The sequence below is a fragment of the Empidonax traillii genome, unplaced genomic scaffold (assembly GCF_003031625.1).
Source record: "Empidonax traillii isolate 1590-97213 ecotype Southwest subspecies unplaced genomic scaffold, ASM303162v1 scaffold1322:size239206, whole genome shotgun sequence".
Taxonomy (NCBI): domain Eukaryota; kingdom Metazoa; phylum Chordata; class Aves; order Passeriformes; family Tyrannidae; genus Empidonax; species Empidonax traillii.
This window is the reverse complement of record NW_020956515.1, coordinates 56702-77267: the sequence shown is the minus strand read 5'-3', so window position 1 is coordinate 77267 and position 20566 is coordinate 56702. Positions and strand designations below refer to the sequence as shown.

At 41.8% G+C, this 20566-nt stretch overlaps 2 protein-coding genes across 5 annotated transcripts in view; both read left to right on the top strand.

Annotated features, from left to right (window-relative positions):
• The window catches only part of PLS1 (plastin 1), a 35602-nt gene extending 31274 nt beyond the window's left edge, over positions 1–4328 (top strand). For all 3 annotated transcript variants that reach the window (XM_027906571.1, XM_027906572.1, XM_027906573.1), the window contains exons 13-16: positions 437–570; positions 910–1033; positions 2511–2635; positions 3112–4328. In XM_027906571.1, the coding sequence (XP_027762372.1) occupies positions 437–570; positions 910–1033; positions 2511–2635; positions 3112–3247 (519 nt within the window). In that variant the 3' untranslated portion in view covers positions 3248–4328. The remainder of the gene's footprint in view (positions 1–436; positions 571–909; positions 1034–2510; positions 2636–3111) is intronic.
• A 1448-nt stretch (positions 4329–5776) lies between these two features.
• TRPC1 (transient receptor potential cation channel subfamily C member 1) lies at positions 5777–19954 on the top strand. Of its 2 annotated transcripts, XM_027906569.1 has the most exons (13): positions 5777–6104; positions 7252–7406; positions 8390–8491; positions 8974–9176; positions 9936–10067; positions 10531–10726; positions 11377–11713; positions 13155–13294; positions 14391–14534; positions 16202–16377; positions 16527–16728; positions 17046–17240; positions 18054–19954. In XM_027906569.1, exons 1-13 carry the CDS (start codon positions 5969–5971, stop codon positions 18279–18281), a joined length of 2346 nt encoding a protein of 781 aa, XP_027762370.1. In that variant the 5' UTR covers positions 5777–5968; the 3' UTR covers positions 18282–19954. The 2 variants fall into 2 exon arrangements, with proteins under 2 accessions (XP_027762370.1, XP_027762371.1); XM_027906570.1 differs by lacking the exons at positions 5777–6104; positions 7252–7406 and having other exon boundaries at positions 8401–8501.
• Positions 19955–20566: the final 612 nt, after the last annotated feature.

Sequence of the window (20566 nt, the reverse complement as noted above, 5' to 3'; positions counted from 1 at the left end):
TGTGACACAGCCATCATTGCTTGCTGCTCCAGTCCCAGCATATGTGCGGGTGTTTTGTGCCACACTTGCAGAATCCAAGTTTTCTCTTCATTTGGTGACCACAGAGGATAAAAATTACTATCTGTTTAAGGACACATTGAAATATTTTTCCAAGTATATAGTTTTGATATAACTATATTTTAATTCACTGTCTTAGTGAAAGTGTTTTTTTCAAATGTGGGAAAAATCCCATCATTTGAATATTGTACACTTGCATTTATAGTAAAAACGGTGTTATTTTAATCACAGTGCAGGTAGACTAGAAATCTTTCTCTAGCTTCAAATCTCACCATAGGTAACAGTAAGCTAAGGTTATTCAAAATACACGTAGATTATAAATCTGTATTGCAGAAATAATAAGGTGTTTTCATCGTTTGCACACAACATTTCTTTTTAGATTGAGAATTGCAATTATGCAGTGGAACTTGGGAAGGCAAAAGCCAAATTCTCCCTGGTTGGTATTGCTGGACACGATCTAAATGAGGGAAATCCAACTCTGACTTTGGCTTTGGTCTGGCAGCTGATGAGAAGGTAAGTTGGGCATAATTTATGATAGATAAATATAAATAAATTATAAATAAATAAAATAAAAAATATGTTCTGTGCATGTGTATATGTGTTGCATATCAAGGCAAGTTAAGGCCAGTGGTCAGTTCACCCAACAGGTATTTTAGAGAGCAAATCTCTAAATATCCCTCTTCTCAAAGAGAAACTTTTATGTGTGTTTTGTAATTTTACATACTGTGTAGTGATTGAAAAACAATTTATAACAGCAATTAAAACCTTATAAACTAGAAGCTGGAATTAAAATATGGCAGAGTTGGGTTCTAGCACTCATTTTAACCTGGGCTCTTGTTCTCTTTATTGAAGGTATACTTTGAATGTGCTCTCAGACCTCGGAGAGGGGGAAAAAGTAACTGATGAAATTATTATTAAGTGGGTGAATCAGACACTTGCAAAAGCAGATAAGAAAGCCTCAATTTCAAGTTTCAAGGTAATCAAATTTATTTACTCTTCTGTTCATATACAGTCACAGCTGGGATTTTTAACCTGGTGTGTTAACAGTTTGGCTTTAACAGGGGCTCTCCCATCAGCTGGCACAATTCTTTAAGGAAGTGTTTCTGACAGTTTGTGAACCCTCAGAAGTATTTTACTGATCTATTAATAAGAAAAGGAAATTTTAATAGCTACAGTAAGGTAGAAAACAAAAAACCCAACAACAAAAAAAAAAAAAAAAAAAAAGAAAAGAAAAAGAAGCTGAAGCTTTGAAAGGGGCTTCTGCCTGAAGTTCCCAATGTTTGGGCATGGCATGTCGTATATGTTTCAGATTTTTAGATATAGGCACATGCTTGTGCAGGTATGAAGAACGATTTTGGAAATGCTCAATACTTTTCCTGACAGCTGGTTAAAAAGATGTTCTCAGTGTGACAGGAGAGGGAGCCCAAGGTAAGCAGCGACACCTGGTGCCCTGCTGGGCACCGCCGACGTGCAGCGGGGCTGTGCCAACCGGGAGCTGTGCCCGTGCAGCAAAAAACGGGAACAAACTGATCAAGGAAGTTTTCCTTCCACACTGGTAAAGTGTCAAACGTGGAGGAAGCTGTGTGAGTCTCTAGAAATGGCAGATTGATAATTGCACCTGCATGCAAATGGAACATTCTCATCCAGGTTCCCTGTGTAATCTGCAGCAGTTATGTGGGTGATTCACAACAGGAACATGAGTTAAATATTTGAGAGCTCACTGTGTTAGGAACTTTATATTAGGCAAGCGTTATTAGGCAGAAGATGAAATATTTTGCTCTACAAAATTGTCTTATTTTCCCTCTAGGAGGTAACTTAGGTCTTTTCTTAAGAGAGACTGCTGCTTCTCTTATTTCTGCATATATTGTAATAATGTTGGTATTAAATAAGTGAAAGTCTGAAGGGAACCTGTCCCACTATCTTGCTTTTGGTATGCCTGTGTTTCTCGTGGGACACAGCTCGTTTTTAAGGTCATTCAGCTGGTGTTTTTAAGATAATTTAACTGACGCTTGACCAGTAAAGATAAGGAGATAGTGATGTAAAGGGACATTATTCAATATTCCTTTTTTTTTTTACAACTAATTCTTTTACAATATTCATGTATATATTGTCTGTCACTCTTTGGATTTTGGCATTACAATGGCAAACAGATAGTAGAGAATGCACAAGTGCCTGATCCTTTACTGTGGACTGTGAAAGCCAAGTGCTATTGACATCAAATAAATTTAAACCACTGGTGTAATAATATCAGCGCAGTGAACCTTATAATTCTAATTGCAGAAAAGAACATTAGATCTCATAAAGGATAAGGAAAACCTTCACACCATAAAGTAACAAAACAGGCCTCTGTTTTTCAGTATGTATGCAATATGTGCTGTAGGGTTGTTTGCATTGTGAAGATGGAATAATCAAAGCAAATTCCTTCAATTAATCTTTGAGTCTTTTTCTTTTAGGACAAATCAATTAGCACTAGTTTACCTGTCCTAGATTTAATAGATGCCATTGCCCCAAAAGCAGTTCGTCCAGAAATGGTCAAGAGGGAAGACCTTTCTTACCAAGACAAATTGAATAATGCCAAGTAAGTTCTAAATGAATGCGTTATATTTTCCTGAGGTGCCGAAATGCATGAAATCATGGTGTAATTAACGATTTGCTGATTTGTTCACAGAGAAAAATTACACTAATATTAATTGATTTGTTTCAAATAGAATACATTCTAAATCCTAACGTTACCGAGTTATTTTTCTCGCATATCTAAACTATGAACTCAAAATCACAGGTGACGTGACCTCCCACCACTGCACTGCAGTTGGTTTCTGAATAGCCCACCATAACCCATACTGGTTGGGGCAAAAATAAATGCTGTGATAGCCAGTAGGGAAACATCTGCCAGTGGAATTGCTGATACATGCTCTCTTCACAATACCCTCCATTTTCTAGCAGAGCCCAAGTAGTGCCTGAACAGATGTATTAAAATCTGGTTTTGTTGCTGTGAACCGTGACAGGTCAGAGATGCCAGCCCAGTGACAGTGTTTGCTTTGTCCCGTTCTCAAGGTACGCCATTTCGGTCGCTCGAAAAATCGGTGCTCGTATTTATGCTCTTCCCGATGACCTGGTGGAAGTGAAGCCAAAAATGGTGATGACGGTGTTTGCATGTTTGATGGGAAGGGGACTGAACAGAATAAAATAACGGAGACGTGTGATATAACTTCCTGCCACGTTACACACGACGGATGCCTCGCAGTTTACAGAGTTCTGAAGCTTAGTATGAGATGAGAAAAACTGTATGCACAAACATACTCATCAATTACCTTTTAATAACGTGTTTATATTAGTTAATTTTATTCTGTTTCATAACACCTGGATTATTTATGGCTAATACTGTTTTCAGAACCCGTTCATTACCAAATTAACATCATAGATTTGTACTGCTTGGAAAAAAAGCCTACCACATTAATCAAGCTTCGTTTGTATTAGTTTTCATAGCACTGCAAGAATCTGCATCATTTTACATGTGTTATTTCAGGACCAATGGCGAAACACTGTTTGATTTTTGTGGGTGTTACTTACGCGTAGTCCTACCCGTTCCAAGGTGCATTCCAATCCTCTTGTATTACTCCAAACTGCACAGAAGTTCCAAGTTATCATCCTTGCCTTATTCTTGGAGAGCTTCACTCCTGTTGGAGACAATGAGAGTCTTGTCATTGGCTTCAGGGAGAGCAAGTGAAGGCCTCTGATAATGTCTGGAAACTAATGAATACTGATTAAGCTGATGAAACTTTTTTTTGTGGGAATAACCTTTAAAAAAAATGTAGTTTTGTTCTGCAGGAACTCTTACAGTCTGTGTCATATGAAAAAAAAACAGCACTAGAAGGCAGAAATGTCGTGTCATCACTAGGTCTGCATATGTGTTGAGTTTTGCAGTTGGACTAAACATCTGTTGGTTGGGTTTTTTTAATTTTTCATAAAATATTGTATCAAGAAAACAATAAAGAGCTGGCTAGTCCAGTTTGGGGCTTCACGTTACTGTATTGCATTTCCTTACAGATCACTCCTTTGATTTTCCTAAATTGTATATCATGGGTGCAGAGGTTTTGTGTAGAAAGACTGCTGCATTGTCTGGAGGAGATGAAGTCTATAATTATTTTCTTAGCAGTTTTAAAGTATATATTTGTACTCCTTTCTCTGCAGCTGTAAATTTTCACTTGCTGGAGCTGGACAGTTAATAAAGTTGTTACCAGAAGCCAAACAATAAGAAAACTAAATTAAAATGACAGTTTTTTTAAAGTATGAAGCTGCTACTTTCTCTCAGCTCCTGAAACCAGTTCAAGGTGTGGCAAAACCCAAGAATCATGATGAGTGAACAGCTGTGCCAAGCTTTACATCTTCAGTATCTTGCACACAACATATCAACAGTCAGAGATGCATCCATTCAGTTTCTGTGATGTAAGAAGATGAGTGGTAGTGGAGAAAATTAAGTGCTTGGATTTTTCACTGTTTACTCGTTTGTATTGTTTGGACAAGATTTGATAGTTACTTTGTTTCCATTACCAGATCCAGAGTTTTGTACAGAGTTTGAATTCTTTGCCCTGTTCTTGGATCCAAATCAGCCTGAGCCCTCATTCAGGATAGGCTAAAGGGAGACTTACTTAGTCTCTATCCCCCAAGAATAAATGACCTTTTTGTAAGAAGTACTGTATTTACCTACCCAGCAATGTGGTACCTTACTCTATAAGGGCCAGTATTGCCTGTTGTATAAACAATTGCTGAAGTGTTTTGTTCCCCATGGGGAAAAAAAGAATTGCTACAATGACATGGCTCATTATTGTATTTGATCTCATTGAAAGGGGTTTCACGGGCAAGCGTAAGATGCTGGGGTGTAGCAGCTGGGATAAAAGAGGTTCAGGAAGGACAGGGAGTGCTGGAGTGGGCCCAGAGAAGGGCAGTGAAGGTGGTGAAGGGTCTGGAGGGGAGGTCTGAGGAGGAGCGGCTGAGGGAGCGGAGCGTGTGGGGATGAAGGAGGCTCAGGGTGACCTTACTGCTCTGTACAGCTCCTTAAAGGAGGCAAGGGGGGTCGGCCTCTTCTCCCAGCACCTGCAGCTGGACAAGAGGATACGGCCTCAAGCTGCACCAGGGGAGGTTTAGGCTGCTCATGGAGAATTAGTTCACAGAAAGTGTGAGCGGGCAGCCCAGGGAGGTGAGGGGGTCACTGTACCTGGGGGTGTTTAAAGACTGGAAGAGGCGCTCCGGTGCCACGGTCTTGCTGGCATGGTGGTGTGGGGCCATAGGTTTTCTTGATGACTTCAGAGGTCTTTTCCAACCTAACTGACCGTGTGATTCTCTGAGGGGAAAACGCACACCTGAGAGCGATCAAGCGGCGGGCGCGGCGCGGTGTGCGCCTCGTGCCTCCCCCTCAGGCGGCCCGCGGGGCGCGAGCCCCTCAGCGCTGCCGTGAGGGAAGGGGGTCGCGGGTCCCTCAGCGCTGCCGTGAGGGCAGGGGGGCCGGGGGGTCCCGGGCCCCTCAGCGCTGCCGTGAGGGCAGGGGGGCCGGGGGGTCCCGGGCCCCTCAGCGCTGCCGTGAGGGCAGGGGGGCCGGGGGGTCATGGGCCCCTCAGCGCTGCCGTGAGGGAAGGGAGGCCAGGCGATCGCGGACGGTGAGACCGCAGGGCAGGGGAGCTTCCCGGGGCCGCATCCCCCGCTCCGCCCGCCCTCAGCGCTGCCCTCAGCGCGGAGCCTGCGCACTGCGGCGGGGAGCGGCCGCCCGGCCCTGCCCGGCCCGGCCCCGAGCCCGCCCTGCCCGTGCCCGCTCGCCCGCGGGGTGACCGCGCCGGGGCCGCTGCCCCGCTCCCCGCGGGGCCCGTGGGCAGTGGGGGCCGCGCCGCCACAGCGCCCGCATGGGCCTGGCCGAGCCATGGCCGCCCTGTACCAGAGCGCGGACCCGTCCGCCTCGGCCTCGCCCAACAAGCTGCTGGCGCTGAAGGATGTGCGGCAGGTGAAGGAGGAGACCACGCTGGACGAGAAGCTTTTTCTGCTGGCCTGCGACAAAGGTACCGGCCCGGACCCCCTTCTCCCGCGAGGCCTGGGCAGCTCGCCCCTCGGCCCGAACCCCCCCGCCCGCCGGGACCGGGGTCAGCCCCGCTGTGGCCGCGCCTCTTGCCGGGGCGGCGGGACCCCCGAGCGGGCCCGGCCCCGCCACCTCCCGCTGTCCCAGAGCCGGCCGCCCCGGCCCCTTCTGAAGGGAGTCCGGTTTGTGCCGGGGGAATTCATGAGGTATTTATTTGCTGCGTTCGCTGTTAGAAGAGCCTGTGTAGAGCGTGTGGAGCCGCTGTAAAATCGGGGCTTATCTGGACATCTCCGGAATAAGCGCGAGCGGTATCTTGCGATTTGTACCCGTGGTTGTGGACGGGTAGAGATTTTCCTTTCTAAAATATGCTTCTTTATGCCTATATTTAGTTAAGAAATGTAGTCTTGAGTCAAATGGATCTTAACGCATCTGAAATGTTGGATTCCGAGGTCGGGTTTTGCTGCTGTGCTGCAGGGCCCTGCGTGCTTATTCATAGGCTCGGCTGGGGGGGCTTGGCATCTGTGCTGGCCCGGAGTTCGGGTTTGCTCGCACCCGGGGCAGTATTTCTGCGGTGGCATCGGCCAGCGAGCTCAGGAACTGTGCTCTGGGGCTCTCGGGGGATGCCTTGCTGGTACCCGAACATCGGACGAAGCCTCAGCTTGCTCTCTTTAAGTGTAAGCAGGGGCTGAGGGAGCTAAAATGATGAGCGACAAAAATTGTAAAAAAACCCCCAGTTGTCTGTATAACAGCTGGTTCAGTACTCTTGCAGGCTCTGTATGTATTTTACTGCACATAGAAGGATTCTATGTGTATTTCTGTAAATATTCTACACTAAGTTTTGTTTTGGTTGCGGTCTTCTATGTTGCAAAATAATTGGTTGCCCTAGAGACAGTTCTGAAAACTGCCCATGCTTTTTTGTGTGTTTGGAACTAGGGGGGTGGATAAAGTACACGTCTATTGCTTTCCTGAAAATACATAAATATTTAGTTTTCTGCCTGCTTATCTGCCTTGACTTCTTGCTTGTCTGCACTCAGTGTCTTGTTGTCGGGTATGGAATATTGTCTCCTTTATGGTAGCTGGTACTTAAATGTTCGATGATACGAAGTGATGTCTATGCATTACTTGTGCAGGTGACTATTACATGGTTAAGAAACTCTTAGAGGAAAACAGCTCAGGGGAAATGAACATAAATTGTGTGGATGTGCTTGGACGAAATGCTGTTACCATAACCATTGAAAATGAAAACTTGGACATACTACAGCTCCTTCTGGATTATGGCTGCCAGGTATACAACACATGTTATTGGAAATTTTCTGTGTTAATCTGTGGGAATTTGGAAGGGAATACAATCTGCCTTTATAGGCAGTTACAATTCTTTTTCCATGTAGTAATTGCTCAAGTGTTTTTTTCACAAAAACTTACTTTTTTATAAGTATATGTAAAGGTATAAGCAACATTTTCAATGATATGAACAACTCTGAATTTTATTTTAAATATTATTCCTGTTGCAGATAAAATGCTCATGTTATCTTTAAGCAAAATAAACAATATATAGTCAGAGTGCATCATATTAGGATGTGGAGTGCATCATATTTGGATGTGGAGTATAGTAACTTTTTAAATGCTAACACAGAAAAATGCACATTGTATTAGCTGATTTTAAATTAAGATAAACGTGCAATTCTGCAAGTGCTTTCTTTTTAAAATTGATCTGTGCTTGATGGCGGGGCAGTTCCCTGCCAACGATATGCAGCATGTCTGCTGCTGCTGGGAGACTGGGAGCATCTCTTCCTACATTGCTTGATATTGGGCATGAATAAAACAACAAACTCTCAGCTCCCCGAATCAGCGGCAATAATAAAAACTGTGTCTTTTTCCTTTATTTTTTTAAAAGTAAAAATTTGAATTTTTGGATGTGAATTAAAAAGAGTAATGTCAGCTGTAGGGAAAATGGAAAGCTGCTTAGCTTAGCTTAGGAGAAGTTGCAGAAGTTGTTACCAGCCAAGAAGAAAAAGCTACTAGGAATGCAGTTTGTTCTTTTGTGGTTTGTGCAGTGAAACAAATTGCCAGTGATGCTGTGTGAACTCCTGGAAGGATAGCCTGCATTTGCGTCCTGATCACAGGCACAGTGATAATGCAGGACATTGTTTTAGTGCTTGAAATATAGATTTAAAATAACATATTAAAAAAATGCAGTTTGCCTTGCACTGGACTCTTTATGCTGTTGAAGTTGCTACTGTTTTCACGTGGTTTGTTTTCTCTCCGTAGTCATCGGATGCACTTTTGGTGGCTATTGACTCGGAAGTGGTGGGAGCTGTGGACATTCTCCTGAATCACCGGCCCAAAAGATCCTCCAGACCAACCATTGTGGTTGAGTGTTGTTAGTCCTTGATTTTTGGTTGGGGACGGGGGGCTGTCACACTCTGGGTAGCTGTGATATTTAAAACAACGTTCTGAAGTTCTGCATCTCTGAGGTGATGGAACCTGCACACTGAGGATCATTTTTGTAGCCTGATTTGTCTGAAAGATGGAATACATTGTTATGCTTTGTGGCCTAAAGAATACAGCACCTTTATACCTGCCAGTGCTAATAGGTGCCTAGTTGGGAAGAGAATGAAAACAGTGGTTATAAATCTTTTCTTGTAGCCTGTTTGCAAGGTGGTTAGCAGTCTTGACCTAGAAAGAAGTGTTTGAATGTTTTGGCAAATTTTTCCTTCTTTTCATGTTATGAAACATTGGAAAGCCTTTTGAAGAACACATTCACTGTTAAACAGTCAAAAAAACCCTTACATGTAAGCACTGTAGTAGAACTGTAGGTAATAAGTTTAGACACTTGCTGTGTTTTATCCCAGAAACTAATGGAACGCATCCAGAACCCGGAGTACTCAACGACCATGGACGTGGCACCAGTCATTTTAGCTGCTCATCGGAACAACTACGAGATTCTCACCATGCTGCTAAAGCAGGACATATCCTTGCCCAAACCACACGCTGTAGGCTGTGAATGCACCCTGTGCACTGCCAAGAACAAAAAGGATAGTCTGCGACATTCCAGGTGAGGCTCAGCACTCACAGACTGGAATAAGAAACTCTCAGTCTTCCTCAGGTATTGCTTGTGTCGCATTCAGGAGGTTTCCTTTGTGTTTTTAAGGTGAAGTTTATCAGTGAATTCCTGTAACACATTGTAGCCCATATTGTGAGAGGCGGTAGTTCTGGGGGGTGGGTTGTGCTTGAAAAGGCTGCTGGGAGGCAGTGGCTTTTTTTCTGTTTTGGTTTTATTCTCTTAGTCACTGTGCATATTAAGCTACATGCCTTTTCTTGCTACCAGTTGTGTCTCAAACATTCTGCCTACCTTTGGCTTGGGAGCAGAGGGATTATGCAAATAAAATTTTTCTGAAATTACTGAATACTTGGGGGTTTTTGAACCAGAATGAGGAGGTGGATAATTCTGTATCCTGTTTCTAAAACTGTTTATATATCAAGGATTGATATATGTAAATACTTTTTTTTTTTCCCTGTATTTTAAAAGTAGAAAGCTTTTTAATAAAGGTTCAGGTGAGGAGAAGGATTTATCAGTCTGATAAATATTTTGCCTGGTTAACTTGACAACATGTTTGAGGGTTGAATAAGCTTTATACGTGAGAGCTGAGATGAAAAATGGTATCCTGCTACTCCAGGCCACACTCCGGCATCCATCCTATACCCCATGTCATGATCTTCAGCACGAGAAAAGGTGTCAGGGTGCCCCAAGCACTCAAACAAGGAATGACTGAACTGAAACACCTTCAGTTTGCTTCCTGTCCTTTTGTCCCAGGTTTCGCCTTGACATCTATCGGTGCTTGGCCAGTCCTGCTTTAATCATGTTGACAGAGGAGGATCCAATCCTACGAGCTTTTGAACTTAGTGCAGACTTGAAAGAATTGAGCCTTGTTGAGGTTGAATTCAGGTAGGAATTGAAAAATACAAACCAGTTTTAATATTTATGAAGTTACATGTACAGAAATGTGTGGGCATTAGAAAAGGTTTTGTTCTTAATTTTTTGTAATTGGAGTGTTTAAACTGACAACTATACCTAATAACAGGTTATATAATTTATATATAATTTATGCCTCATTAGTATTGACAGTTTAATTACTTTGAATTCTTTTAAGTGTAGACAGTTCAATCTGTACACTGTAAGTCTGTTTGTCAGTTTTTCTCCAGTGGTCTTGCAAACTAAACTGAAGTGTAATGGTCATGTTACATGGTGAGAGCTGCTCAGAGTTGTCTTAGGAGTGCTTGGACTTTTGGAGTAGTTTCTTTTAATCTGTCCCAACATAACCTACAATCCTAACCAAAAATGGGGAGTTTATTATTTAACGGATGATGTAAGAACAGTGTAATGGTCGTTCAGCTCCTGTGTCTTTCAGAAATGATTATGAGGAGCTCGCTCAGCAGTGCAAAACCTTTGCTAAAGATCTGCTTGCACAAGCACGGAATTCCCGGGAGCTGGAGGTGATTCTCAATCACACATCCAGCGACGAACACGTAGACAAGCGAGGATTGTTGGAAGAGAGGATGAACCTAAGCCGCTTAAAACTTGCCATCAAGTATAATCAAAAAGAGGTTTGTCTTTGCAGGAATTTAATAGACTTTCCATATCGTATTTTGCTAATGATTAATTTAATTTTTTGTTGGGTCTCCAGGCACAGAAATGGAAATAAATTTGCAGGAGTTATGGAAGGGATGGTAATACACAGAGTATCAGCAAGTAAACCAGGGAAGCGATGCTGTGAGATACTGAGTGTTTCTGTGCAGAACAGTATAGCCTTTTCTGTACTGGGGTATAGACTACTGCTTTGTTATGAACAGCTGTGGTAGTGGGAATTGTTTGTTCAGATCCTCATTAAATCCTTGCCTAGGGAGGCATGGATCCTTAGGTGCCAGACATGATTTATCATCTTCTCATAGTCGTGAACTGTTCAGCTTTGTCTCAGGCCTTGCGGGAGCTGTTCAGTAATTAGGTTGGACCTGTGCTGGCATTTCTGAATAGTGCCTCTGTTCCAGAATAGCAGTGCTTTTTATACCATCAGTATGCAACTTATTTCATGCAGGAGATTGCTGTCATCTTTGTCCCTTGACAAATTATAACTCCAGTTTTCTCTGTGTGGTGCTTTACATTGTAGATAGCATTCAACAATAACAGTATCTTATTCTTAGTAATGTGTGTTCAGAAACCTGAGACTGATTTCCTGTGTTTTTCTCTCCCCCCTCAGTTTGTTGCCCAGTCAAACTGCCAGCAGTTCCTGAACACGGTGTGGTTTGGGCAGATGGCCGGCTATCGCCGCAAGCACACCTGCAAGAAGATCCTGACTGTTCTGATGGTTGGCATTTTCTGGCCACTTCTGTCCCTGTGTTACTTGTTAGCTCCTAAATCTCGAGTTGGCCGAATGATTCACACTCCTTTTATGAAGTTTATTATTCATGGAGCTTCATATTTCACGTTTCTCTTACTACTCAATTTGTACTCCCTTGTCTACAATGAGAATAAGAAGAATACAATGGGACCAGCCCTCGAGAGAATAGATTATCTTCTGATAATCTGGCTAATTGGTAGGTGTGATTTGAGTGCATTGGATGGCAATTGCTGATGTTGATTGCACAGTAATGACTTGTGTAACCCTCTTAGGAAGTCAGCACGTTATTCATGTTGCATACATTTCTGTCTGCAGGCATTCCCCATCTTAGTCTAATAAATTGAAGGTGTGCATTTACCTCATGCTTGTTGTAGAACACAAAAACAAGTAGTATTTTCTCAAGGTATGGTTTTCCATTTCTGAATGTCACTGCCACTGGTCATCACAACGACCGGAGAGGCTGCGTGTCAGTTCTGGTTGATGCAGCAGAGGGAGCACAGGTATCGTTTTGGTTGAGTTCTCAGGAACTTGGGGTCGAAAATTCATAAAACCTTTTACTGTGTTTTTGGTTGGATGGCATGTGTTTGGTTTTACATTAAAACTTACCTTAATGTTATGATTAAATGTGTATCATTTGGTTGATCAGACTCATAAAAAAGCAATGACGTGGTAAAAAAAACCACAACAAAATTTTTGTCTAAGTAGTTCTGGGTGATTTATATGATATTTTAGAGTGGGGTTTTTTTTGTGTGTAGTGGTGATTCCTTTCACTGTTGAACTATATGAAAAATGTTGAGTAGTTAATGCAGATTCTGGAAATATTCAGTACCCCCCCCCCCAAAAAAAAAACCCAAAAAGAACACAACCAGGTCTTAAAACTTGAAAACTTCAAAATTTGAATGCAAAACAGATTCCTCTTTTGCTTTGAGATTAAATATCTGATTTTGTACATTATTTTGCTCCATCAAATCTACTGTAGATGAAGTGTGTCATTAGGTGGTCTTGGCTATAAACATGTTATTTTCTTCATGTAACATTCTAATATGGATTTCCAGTAAGATTGAAAAAGACCTCTAAGTATCATGATCATTAAAATTGGGTTATTTTTCACATTACTGAATCTTAACAGATTTTTTAAATAGTAATTGCATTTATAGCTTAAATGCTTATTTTGTAATGGCATATTATACTTATTCCTTACAAATATTCAGTAAGTTGAATAGTAATGTATTTAGAAAATGTGTTACAAAATCAACTGGAATAAAAAGAACCAAGTAACAAGGAGTCATCATATTCCATAGTCCCATTAAAATCCCATTCTGAAAATCGATGTCAGAATGGCCACAGCAGGATTTCTAACACATAAAGTTAGCAGCAAGTTTTGTGTTCTTCTGGGTTAACTTTCAAAATCAGGAATAAATTTATTGAGCCTAAATCATACAAGTGTCTTCCACAGGAAAATAAAGCAACGGAACTGCAGTTCTTGTGTATGTAAATAACATCAACTGTAGCATCTGTTCCATCTGCTTTTACTGATTCTATAACAAATTCACTGTAAATACCTGGTGATGGTCTGTAAAAGAGTATCTGGTCAGTACAGTGGCACCACTTCCCTGGTTCTTCTGTTTCTCCCGCAGGAATGGTGTGGTCGGACGTGAAGAGACTGTGGTATGAGGGTTTAGAAGATTTTTTAGAGGAATCCCGCAATCAGCTTAGTTTTGTCATGAACTCCCTGTATTTGGCAACGTTTGCCCTCAAAGTGGTTGCCCATAACAAGGTGAGCCCTGGCCCTCGTGGATCCCTCTGTGTGAGCACACGTGACTGCAGTGCTTGTGAGAACTGGCTGCTCTTCCAGGGCCTTGATTTGTGTGTAGGGAAGTGCATCCCCCCTGATGTGGCATTGGAGCTCGCCTGGCTCCCCAGTACCACACAGAGAGCTCATAGTGTTCTCTGTGTTGGATTGCCTAGTGCTGTTTTGTTACAGAAAGTTTTATTTAGCTTTTGATGACACATACTCAAATGTCCTAAGTGGTTGAGGGGGGATTTTTAATTGGTTTTTGGCTTGGTGGGGCTGTTTTGGTTGGAGTTTTCTCTGGCAGTAAGGATAAAAGCCCTGAGACCATAGAGGAGCCCTGTCTTTTCCCTCTGAAAAGCCATCTGAATTTGGTTGAAGATGTGAGTTTTGCAGACAGTCATTGCCATTTTGTTGCATGTGTTGCTTGCCACACAGCATATGGCAAGCTGCCAGACCAGTTAAATGGGAATATTTCAGCAAAATTCAAGCCAGAGCAGTAGCACCATTATTTTGTCTTGCAGACTGTAAGTTGGCAGCTGTCTGGCAGTTGGGAGGGAAATAAACTGGTTTAGTTCTTCCCAACTTGGTGTTTGGCTCATTTCCCTATCCTTGAACCGATTCAGAGGCTGGTAATCACTTGGAAGGGAAGGCTCCATTTCTTGGAAAAGAGCTGGAGGGAGAATGCCACATTGGGCTGCCTTCCCAGCCATTTGCTTTGCAAGCAGCATGTCTGGAGTAGCAGTTCCTTTGCTGAGATAAGAGCCCTTTGCTGCTGATTGAAGTTGTAACCTTTGGGGAGATGCAGGACTCCTGTCCTGTGTAACAGGCACATCATGGGGGTTTTGCCACTTTTCTATGACAAAATATATTTTAGTGGTTTATGAATCATTTAGGAATGCAAATAAAAGTGTTTGTCTTACATCTTAGGTCCATGTTAGAGGTGAGACATCTGTGAATGGTATCTGTTCATTTCTTTCATGCTATGGCCTGTTTTGGAGGCAGAAGCAGGTAGTGGTGCATGGCTGCATTTCTGTATTTATAATGTCACTGATCTCAGTTTGTCCCTTCAATGCTTCAGTTCCATGACTATGCTGAAAGGAAGGACTGGGATGCATTCCATCCGACCCTGGTGGCAGAAGGGCTCTTTGCTTTTGCAAATGTTCTGAGTTACCTGCGTCTCTTCTTCATGTACACGACCAGCTCTATCCTGGGGCCGCTCCAGGTGAGTGTCGTTTCTGCCTCAGAAAATATTAAACCTAACTTACCATCAAGGGTCTTACTGACAATAGGAAAATAAGGAAGAAAGTAGAAAGAAGTGACACTGCATTGAAGTTTGAGGGGTTTTTTTTACCTCTCATGTAGAACATGATTGAGATGGGAAAAGGTAAGAAAAAGAGTGGGAGACCTTGTGCAGTTCACTTTCTTAAGGTATTTTCCCACGATAACTGTACCTGTACCGTCTTTTTGTTTTCATCTGTTGTAAGCTTAACATACTGCATAAATGTCCACAGTTTGAAAAGTGAAAGGATCATTTTCTTCTTGTAAAATTGTATACAAGAGGTGAGTGAATGAGATGTGCAGCAAGGAAGAGCAATCAAAAGCCTTTCTGTTCATGTCTGTGATCTCATGGAAGCTGCACGTTGAGTTGTGCAAATTGCCTTTGTTTGAAAAATACAAATCTCTCAAGAGCAGTGAAATAGTCATCTATTTATTGGCAGTTATAAGAAGGGAGAACAGGTTTCTTCTTACTTGGAATTTGTTGGAGCCTTCCTGTGAGTAATGATGAGAGTAAAACCCCCCCCATTTTAATGACATCATTTTCTGTTATACATTTCAGGTGGAAAGGTACTTGCGTCCTTTGAAAAAATACTAAAGTCTTGGTGTCGCATTAAGCATTGGGCTTGTTGTACAAATTGATTGAACACTGAAGTCTCTCCACATTTTAAAGAGATTCTCTGTTTTATGTGCATATTTATTTATGTAGAGAACTCGCACAAGTTTTTATTAGGAGGCTCTGTTATGAAATTCTCCAGGTAAACACAAACAGTCAACAGTGCCCCATTCAGAGGCACACAGGAGCTTATGTTATTGCTGTTGGCCAGCGGGGCTGGTGCAACAACTCCTACAGTATTTTGTGAAAGTAGGTCACAAAGTTCAAATGGTGGTGATCCACTGTGGCATGGAGAGCCAGCAGTGGGGGCGGGGGGAGGCAGCCAGCATGGGCTCTGGGCTATCTGACTTATTTCTAAGCGTTCAGTTACTTGACTCACTGGTTAGTAAAACCTCTAATAATACAGATTTGTAAGTCAGCTTTGTGGGGTGGTTTTTTATTATTAACAGAAGGTAGAATGATATTGCCCTAGATTAGATAATTAGATTTCAGATGCTTAGAAATTGTAAATACATAGGGCAAGCATGAATATATGAAGAAATGGGCTTTGGTATACTACTTTTCAAAACTTTTTTATTAGTGATGAATTATGATTCCAAATGTTATGTTTAATTCAGTGTCCTTTTAAGTATTTTCTTAGCTTTCTATGGTGGCATTTATGTTCACGTGCATTTCATTTACTGCTTTTGTCTGTTGAGTTCCTTACTGCTATTGGTACTGCAAATAAATACTAAGGTCTAAACACCATTGCTTAGGGTTATTTGTAGGATATTAACTTAGTTAAAACTACTTACATTTTCTTTTTAATATCTAGAATTTCAGTTTGAAAAACAGTACAAGGATATCTCCTGATTTTCAGATCTGTTTAGCATATAAAAATTCAACTTAAATATTTAAAACGTAAATAGGTAATTTTTTTTGCCGATTAGAGGCTGAAGGAGAGAATACAAATAATAATGACATGTTTTACTAAACTAGGAAATAAATCTATTCCACAGATTTCAATGGGGCAGATGTTGCAAGATTTTGGAAAATTCCTGGGCATGTTTCTTCTTGTCTTGTTCTCATTCACAATTGGATTGACACAACTGTACGATAAAGGATTTACTGTAAATGAAGAAAAGGACTGTGCTGGGATTTTCTGTGAGCAGCAGAGCAATGACACGTTTCATTCGTGAGTGATATCTATAAAACAGCTGATTGTTTTAGCCCTTAATCTTTAGTAATTAAACACAACTGGACTTTTTCAATGAAGTTGAATTTTCCATGAAACACTTTGGGTGTTTGCTGTCCCTAAGCAGATTTGTTCTCTGGTTTGTGCAGGTTCATTGGCACGTGCTTTGCTCTGTTCTGGTACATCTTCTCCCTGGCACACGTGGCCATCTTCGTCACACGTTTCAGCTACGGGGAGGAACTGCAGTCCTTCGTGGGGGCTGTTATTGTTGGTACCTACAACGTGGTGGTGGTGATAGTATTAACTAAGCTCCTCGTGGCAATGCTTCATAAAAGTTTTCAGCTGATAGCAGTAAGTGCTTTCTGATTAATTTTCAATAACTGCTCTGTGTGTGTTTGGGTTTTGTACAAATTTCTTCCTATGATGTTTAGACTAATCTACAGACCTTCATGGCTGAGCTCTGTCAGTGAGCTCACAAGGGTCATCTGTCCTTCATATATTTATTTATTTTGATCCAAATAAAATGGGTACTTTGCATGTTGAGCATGTGCAGGGCTTTGGCCTGCTGGAAATTGGTGACTTTCTTGATACAGTGGCTGTTCAAGATGCTGTTCTTGATATGTGAGGTGCTTTGACATCTTTGTCTGTTAATATTTGTGATGCTTCAGAATCACGAAGACAAGGAGTGGAAGTTTGCTCGTGCCAAGCTCTGGCTCAGCTACTTTGATGACAAATGCACGCTCCCCCCACCTTTCAACGTCATCCCCTCTCCCAAGACCATCTGTTACCTCTTCAACAGTCTCAGTAAATGGATCTGCTCTCATACGTCAAGTGGCAGAGTGAAACGTCAGAACAGCCTGAAGGTAGGGAATGCCTGGGAAAGCTCCAGGCTCTGGAGCTGGGAAGGTGCTGCTCGCTTTGTGAACTGGCAGAGTGGTGCCTGAAGCTGCCTGTCACTGGGTGAATGCTGCTGAGATTACACCACCACCAGAATAATGTCTACGGCATCCGAAATGTAAATAAGCGGTACCTATTTCTGCTTGAGGAAGGTTCCATTAACTTTCTGGTTTGGGAATTTCAACCCCCAGTTCCCCCAGAAATAGTCTGGGGAAAAAATGCTTTGATTGAAACCTCAGGGAAGTATGTGCTAATCTCAAAAATGGTGAGGTTAGAGTATTCTTTGGGGAAGGTAATTGGTTTGAAACACATTACACAAGTGTCAAAATAAATACCCAAAAATGATCACTGAAGCCTTTTGTTGTTGGGGGGAGGGATTTTTTTTTTTTTTTTGCTTAAATAAACAATTTTTTGTACCCTGTAATTTTGCATACTAATTTTGCATCTTCTTGCTGACAAAAATAGCATTAAATAAACAAACTAAAACACTTCATGGAATTTGCACTGAGAGACATTCAGGACTATGGAACCTCTTAATTGCTCGTAGGACAATTACCAAGACAGGTAGATAAAAAATTTTCAGTTTTGCTGGTACAGCAGATTATAATTTAATTTAAATTTTGCAGGCAGTTTAGATGCATTGTATACTTGTGCACATCAGCATGTATTTATAAAATAGCTTTGTTCCTATGTCCATAGTTATTCCCTGTATAGTTGTATATGGGCTTTAGGGCTCAAAATTCACTTTTCCATAGTAAATGTGTGCTGTTCGTTTAAAGGAGTGGAGAAATCTGAAGCAGAAGAGAGACGAGAATTACCAAAAGGTGATGTGCTGCTTAGTGCACCGTTACTTGACCTCCATGAGACAGAAGATGCAAAGTACAGATCAGGCAACGGTGGAAAACCTCAACGAGCTGCGGCAAGACCTGTCCAAATTCCGCAACGAGATGAGAGACCTGCTGGGCTTCCGAACGTCCAAATACGCCATGTTTTATCCCAGGAACTGAGGCCTGGCTTTGGAACGGGAGGGGTGTGCTTGCAGGTAACTGGAGGTGGAAGTGTTGCCCTCATTCTATTTCAGATCGTATCGATGATACATTGCACAAAAGTGCATTTCAAAATGCGTTTGCACGAGTCGCAGCTGCAGCCCAGGGGTTGGAATAAATGCAAACCCAGATACAGGCATTTTCTGAGGCTTTTGGGGTGTATGTCAGATTTGTATATTGGAGTTTTTGAAATGTTCCTCCGAGCGTGGCTGTCAGGTGTCAGAGCTTCAGAAGTAGCACGACGCCTTCCTTTCTTCTATTTTTGCTGCTTGTTCTTTTTTGATACTCGCTTTTCAAGTGGTGGGGGAAGATAGGCTTTTGAAAACAAAAATCCAGCCTGGGTTTATTTTTTAATAGAAAAGTCAGATATAGAATAATAGAAAATTCCCAGCACAGTTGGAAATTATGTTTGACTGTAGGTTACAGTGCATGGGAAGACTGTATGGCTCTGAAAGAGGCAGTTCTAGTTTTGTATGTTAATGTGAACTAACATTTATAGAATACAGCACGTTAAATCACCAAGACTCTTCCCTTTCATGGGAGCATTGACATTTTGAACACAAAGTAGACCAGCTGTTTCTTGAATGTTTATGATTCTGTGTAAGACAATCGGTCCCTGCTTGGATTTTTCAGCAGTGCCTCAGTAGTACATTTTAATATTTGTGCCAAGACTGGGAACAGAATTTCACCACTAACCTGTGAATGTTTGATGTCTTGGGGTTTTAAAATCTGGATAATAAATTATTTGCATTATTAAACCTTGTGATGTAATGAAAGTGAGGTGGAGCAGATGAGTGCTGTTTGCAGTGCTGAACAATTCCTGTGAAACGTTCTACCCTTGTTTCTGTGAGATCATGGGGTCTGGTCACTGGAGAGATGTGCTTTAGAATGGTCTGCTTAACATGGGTTTTACATATCCTACTTTTAAACTCCTTTTTCTTTTTTCCTGTTTTTTACCACAGCTGTTGCCAAGCTAGAATTTAGTTTGTGTCAGGAATACTATATTTTGTGAAAACGTGTGATCTGACTTTGCTTACAATGGACAGTAAGGGCTTTGTGGATTTTCTGTGCTAGAGGGTCCTTTCTATGCTTATATTATATTATTCAAGCTGACAAATTGTACTTGAGAAATGTGAGATTCCTGTATTTTTAAGTACCACATAAGTATATTTATGACAGCTAAAGGGTTGATTGACAATGTTGTTGTTATGATGGTGCTGTTCTAAAATGGTTGTGTGTGCAGAAGGCACAGGCAGCCAGAGTGCTCTTGGACCACAGGAGATCTGGGGAGATTGATGGAGTGGAGCTCACACGAATGTTTACTTTTTTGAAGGAATTCTTATAAAACTCTTTCTTGTAAAGGTAATATATTTTCTGTACTATGACATTATGTATTTCTGAAGGAGGTTTTAATACTCTGCTTCCAGAGGTGTTACGGTCTGGAGGGATTCTGGTACGTGATTTCATGAGAGTAGGAGGTTACCATGTTGGTTCAAAGCAAAGAGGATCACTGAGCTTTGTACTGGGACTCAGATCTCATGTCTGGATAATGCACCAACATAAAAACTGTGTGCTGTGTATGTTACAGAGATTCCAAAAAGGAAGCAGACAAATAAAAGCTCTTTGAAAAATGTGGTTGTGTTAATATTGCACAGTCATACTGCAAACACCTTGTATCAGGTACCTCACTGAAAGCAATTGGTCATGTCAAGGTTGTAAGTTGAAGGAAGGTGGCTGGTGTCAGTGTGTTACTACTGCCTTTTGTTCTGCTGGACCCAGCCTGTTTGGTTCACTGAAATGGCATCATCCAGTGCCATGAAGAGATGCTGGATGGGCTGACTGCTTTCCAGATGTTCAGCAGAGTCACTCAGAGCCAGCTTGGTCATTGTGCTGTGGCACGGTGTTCTACTGCAGTGTAGATGTCCTTGGGCAGAACTGTTGTATTTCCAGGCTCTTTGGGGGGGTTTGGGTTGGAACTGGGGGTCCTGGAGTTTTTATTTGTCACTGAAATACATACCTGTAAAGTGATGGGGCCAGAGAGAGAGGAGTTAGTTCTCTGTTACACCTTAGTTAGATAACATTTTGCATCTGTTCTGTTTGAAAGCTGCTGTAGTCCTGCTGTCTGCTTGGCTGCTAATCAGTACAGAGTGCTGGTTACCCAGTCTTGTGTGATTCAGATTTTCCTGGTTCATGTGTGTTACACATTCTGTTGCTTTCTCATTTGGCAGTTTAGTACCAGCTGTTCC

Coding starts and splice junctions, on each gene's coding strand:
- TRPC1 (XM_027906569.1), top strand. CDS start 5,969: ATGGCCGCCCTGTACCAGAGCGCGGACCCGTCCGCCTCGGCCTCGCCC. Junction 9,177..9,935: donor GATAGTCTGCGACATTCCAG/GTGAGGCTCAGC, acceptor CTTTTGTCCCAG/GTTTCGCCTTGACATCTATC. Junction 10,068..10,530: donor CTTGTTGAGGTTGAATTCAG/GTAGGAATTGAA, acceptor TGTGTCTTTCAG/AAATGATTATGAGGAGCTCG.